Source organism: Eimeria acervulina, genomic scaffold (genome assembly GCF_000499425.1).
Source record: "Eimeria acervulina Houghton genomic scaffold, Eah_scaff641, whole genome shotgun sequence".
NCBI lineage: Eukaryota > Apicomplexa > Conoidasida > Eucoccidiorida > Eimeriidae > Eimeria > Eimeria acervulina.
Genome location: NW_013549676.1, coordinates 1 through 5000, shown reverse-complemented (window position 1 = coordinate 5000; position 5000 = coordinate 1). Strand labels below are relative to the sequence as shown.

General features: G+C 43.2%; 2 protein-coding genes across 2 annotated transcripts in view; one reads left to right on the top strand and one right to left on the bottom strand.

The window, feature by feature from the left end:
* The window catches only part of EAH_00045220 (hypothetical protein, conserved), a gene marked incomplete at both ends in the record, with an annotated part of 12245 nt that extends 11930 nt beyond the window's left edge, over positions 1-315 (bottom strand). Inside the window, one exon of the mRNA XM_013394780.1 lies at positions 185-315. Within this exon, the coding sequence (XP_013250234.1) occupies positions 185-315 (131 nt within the window). The remainder of the gene's footprint in view (positions 1-184) is intronic.
* Positions 316-4299: 3984 nt separating this feature from the next.
* Positions 4300-4842, top strand: EAH_00045210 (hypothetical protein; the record flags this gene model as incomplete). The annotated part of the gene is made up of 2 exons (XM_013394779.1): positions 4300-4409; positions 4515-4842. 2 exons carry the CDS (start codon positions 4300-4302, stop codon positions 4840-4842), a joined length of 438 nt encoding a protein of 145 aa, XP_013250233.1.
* Between the last annotated feature and the right edge of the window lie 158 nt (positions 4843-5000).

The following is a 5000-nucleotide window of genomic DNA, read 5'->3' as shown; positions in this document are numbered from 1 at the left end:
AAGAAGAGAAGAAGAAGAGTTTGCAGTAAAGACGGAAGAAGTGTGAGAGCAAACTGCTAGACCCTTCGAGGTGTATGTACAGCTGCTGCTGCTGCTGCTGCTGCTGCTGGGCTGTGCTGCTGCTGCAGCTGCTGATTCACATCAAAGAGAAGACGCAGGAGTAGGAAGGATAATCGCCACTGACGTCTTTCCTTGAAAACTTCCTGCTGCTGCTGCTGCTGCTGCTGCTGCTGCGGGGCTGGCTGCTGCTGCTGCTGCACGCCGCCTCAGTACAGAGAGAAGGACGCTAATAATATCTTCACCCTTTCTGCACATTATTATAGTTTTTGTTTTATTTCTCTAATAGAAGCTAAGCAAGTTGTGGCTGCTGCAGCGGCTGCAGCTGCAGCAGCGGGGTCTCCTCCGGCTTCCGCTTCGGCGGGAGCAGCAGCAGCAGCAGCTGCTGCTGCTGCAGCTGCTGCTGCTGCTGCTGCTGCAGTAGCTCTAGCAGCTGCTTCGTATTGACGCGGGAGTGAAAAGCCAAGGCTGAGCCAGGGGGAGCTTGAGGAGCAGACACTCGTTTGCTGCTGCTGCTATTGCTGCTGCTGCTGCTGCTGCTGCTGCTGCTAGGGCTGCTGCTGCTAGTGCTGCTGCTGCTATTGATGTGCTATCGTTGCTGCTGCTGTTGGTAATGATGCTATGGATGCTGAGCAATTGCTGCTTCTGTTATTGCTGTTATTACTGTTGCTGCTATCAGTGCTTCTGCTAGTGCTGCTGCGGCTAGTGCTGCTGCAGCTAGTAGTGCTGCTGCTGCTAGTGTTGCGATTGCTGCTGCTGCTATTTTTGCAGCTGCTATTAATGCTGCTGCTACTGCTACAGCTGCCGTTGGTGCTCGTGCTGCTGTTGCTGCTGCTGTTGCTGCAGCTGTTGCTGCTGCTTGTTTGCTTGCTGCTGTTGCTGCTGCGTATTGCTGCCAGCAGTGAGGCTGTAGCTTCGCGCAACCAAAGAAAACTCTGCTGCTTCATCTTCTCTTCTCTGCATGCAGCTCTCGGCGTCGCTGCTGCTGCTGCTGCTGCTGCTGCTGCTGCTGCTCCTTTGGGGATATCTGACCTATGAGGGCCTATGATGCCTCTGTCGTTGCAGCTGTCTTTGCTGCTGCTGCTTCTGTTGCTGTTGCTGCTTTTGGATGCACCTGATTGCTGAGGGTTTATTATGAACAGCAGCATCTACACGTTATTGTAATTCTTTGTTTATAACAAAATATATTTATAGTTGTTTGTTTAACACATATTATATTTATTAATATAGTGCTGCTGAAGGCAGACAAAACAACAAAAAAAAGATTTGCTGCGGGCTCCTCTTTATAGTTAGAGAAGAGAATGTTTTTTTAGAAAGTAGAATGCTGCTGCTGTTGCTGTTGCTGCTGCTGCTGCTGCTGCTGCAGTTGCTGCTGCTGCAGACTTGCTGAAGACGGGGGAGGCATTTTCTTTGTTGTTTGAATATATATTATTTTTATAATAAACAATAAAATACAAATAAATAAACAAATATATTATTTCCTTCATCATTTTATTTATTATTATTTAATAAATAAATTAATAATCAAAATATTATTAATAACACCAGCGATATCTGGTGTATCTGTACATGCATAATAATAATAATAATTATTATTATTATTAATATTATTATTATTATTATGTTGTTTATTATTATTATTTATAAAGAAAGAAATGCTGCAGTGTATTGAGTAAAGAGAAGTAATTGTTATGTCTTCAAAACCACTAAGTGCTGTCTTCTTCTTAAGAAAAGTTTAATATTGTTTTTCTTTTGTTTTGCAGGTAAACTTGTTTAATTTAATTTAATTATTTAATTAAATGCTTGCTTTTATGAAGGCTAATCAGAGAGAGATGCATGCAAATGCATTTATTCTGTCTATAGAGACTCTTAATTACCTCCAAACAAAACAATAAAAAAATAATTTGTTGTATTTGTTGATATCCAGCTGTATATATATACATATATATATTATTTTTATTTCTTTTCTCATAATAACTACTATATATATACATATATATATGCATATATATGCATATATATACATATATAATATATATATATATATGTATATATTTATACTGCACTTTATCTTTTATGTGTACTTATAATCTCTTCTTCATGCCCTTTGTATTTATATACTCCTTAGTAGAAATATTAAATTATATTAAATAAAAATAAAATTTATTTCTTTTTATATTAGCGTTTGCCTTTGCATTCTTCTGTCTATTTTTATTAATATTTGTGAGCAGCAGTGCGAGGGCCTCCATTCACTTGAGAGAAACTCTCCTGCTGCTGCAGCAAGTGCTGCAGCAGCAAGTGCTGCAGCAGCAAGTGCATGCATGCATGCATGCATGCAGCTGCAGCAGCCCTGGGCTCACTGTACACTGCAACCCTTTCTTTCTGAGAAACCACCATTCGCCCCAAGTGCAACTTTACAAGGGTTTAGGGTTTAGGGTTTAGGGTTTAGGGTTTAGGAGCTTCTTTTACACCCTCATCCCTAATTCCTTAAGTATAAGAGAAGGTGAAGGGAATCCTTAATGCAAATTTGTTTACTATCTTTGTTGTTGCTTGTATTGATGCTGCAGTTTACTTATCTTCTGTGATGTGCTTACCTCTGTCTCTCTCTATCTATCTCTCTCTCTTCTCTGTCTCTTTGTCTTTCTTAGTGCATGGCTGTGCTGTTCTTTATTAATACACCGGCCTACAGCCGCCTGTGTATAAATGTTTGTCTTTATTATCTTAGCAACTGTTTTGAAGTTGTTTGAAAAGAAAGGAAGCAGGGGGAGAGCCTCGGTTTCACCTCCTCCTGCAGAACGAAAGAATGAATGGAATATTAAATGATATTAAATGCTCAACTCCCCTCCTTTTCTGAATTGCACGAGCTGCCTATACACCTGAGTCAGTACAGACCAGCTGCTGGTGAAGCATTCATGAGGGATACAAATCGTAAGATGAGGAGATATCAGGATAGAAGGAATATTAAATTCAAAGGTATTTATTCGTAGAACAAACCACGAGAAATAACGAAGAAGTCAGAGAGATTACCTGTAAAACCACACACGGACCATAGCCGCCGATCCGCGTACAGTTGAACGGCCTGAGATGAACAGGAGAAACAGAAGAATAAATAAAATGCCTTTTAAATGTGTTTATTTTATTAGCAAAAACAGAGAAGAACGCCTGATGCAGAATTAAAACCATAAAGCTCTCGCCTCCCTACGCCCACCACAGCACCGAGGCCAGCCGTCTGATCTTGGTGTGCAAGTCGGCTATGATGCGGCCCTCCTCGCGAGGGAAATTGAGCATAAATAGAATTAAAAAGGTAAAACCAAAGGTATTTAAGAAAGATTCCTTCAAAAAGAACGAAGGAAAGCTGAGAACTTTTCATGCCTTGCAACAAGCAACACGTGCGTGCCAGCATCGGACCGACTGTTGCGGTGTATGCGCAGCTCTGTTGTTGTATTTGGGGGTCTATAGCAGCGATTTTTAGTGGAATTTTTGTGCATTTGGTGTTATTTAATTCTATATTTCCGGTTATTCCTTCATATTTTTCAATTTAAATAGCCCTTGCATGCATTCAGTGCTACTTTCTCCCCAGGAACTTCGGCGCACCGACCATCGGGCTGCTGTGCATCGTTCTTGAACAGCTGCGGAATCTCCATATTTTTCTCCTTCTTTTGCAAATTCTCTTGAATGATATCATTTCCTTCTCAAAGCTCTTTCACCTCTCCTCTTCTGAAGGCTTGCGTTCTTTTGTAGGTCTTTAGCCAGCGCTTCTACGGTTGGTGTTGTGAAGCTAGGTGCTCTGAGGCTCGCGTTTGCAGGCTGAGAGGCGGTGTTAGCAGCTGATCTGAGGTTTTTTCTGTGTTCTATCATATTTGTTCTCCACAGAAATAACTAAAGAGGTCAGAGGTTCTATCTTCTCTATCTGTGCATAGCCAGTCACCGTTAACTAAGCCGTCAGACCAACGGAGGACTGAGGCTGCGCATAAGCAGAAGGCGTGCAGAGACACTGCAACATCAAACCCTGCTGCAGGTGTTGCAGCAAATACGAGAAGCAGCTGCGTGGGGGGCTGCAACACGCTGCAGCAGCAGCTTCAACAGCAACACAACAGCATAGCACCAGCGCCAGCAGCTGCAGCGACAGCAGCAGCAGCAGCATCGTTTTCCCGCTGTCAACTTCAGCAGCAGCAGCAGCAGCAGCATTTTCTGCTAGTTTCAAGTCTGGTTGTTGGGGTCTTGCAGGCGTTTGACTGTGCAATGCTTGCACATAATAATACAGCAACGATGAAGCAGCGGAATGAGTGCAACGGAGCTGCGGTGTATGATCAGCTGCCGCTTAAAGCAGAGGACGGCAGCGACATGCAGACGTGAGTTTTTTACATCGATACCCAACAATACTTTTGTATTCCACAGCATATTTAATATTCTCTTCCCTCTGCAAATAGCATCTGCTGCTGCTGCTGCTGCTGCAGGAACAACAAACCTTCAGCAGCAGCAGCAGCAGCAGCAGTAGTAGCAGTAGCAGATGGCATTTGCACAGCTGTGCTTGTTTGTGCTGCCTGTGAAGCAGCAGCAGCACCAGCACCAGCAGCTGAAGCAGCAGTACCTGCAGCAGCCGTAGCAGCAGCAGCACCAGCATCCGCACCAGCGACAGCAGCAGCAGCAGCAGCAGCAGCGACAGCAGCAGCAGCAGCAGCAGCAGCAGTTGATGTTTGTTGTGTTTGCTGCTGTTTCTGCTGCGTGACACTTGCAGACAAAAACGTCAGACGGGAGCAGCATCTGAGAAGACAGGCGGAGTGAGCTCTCTTGTTTATTTTTATTTTTATTTTTATTTTGATGTTTATTTGCTTCATTTGCTGTTTAAATTATTTTCCTTTCTTCTTCTGCATGCTTATACACACCGCTAACCCGCTGCAACAGCTTGCATGCATGGATTTAGAATATATATATATATATAT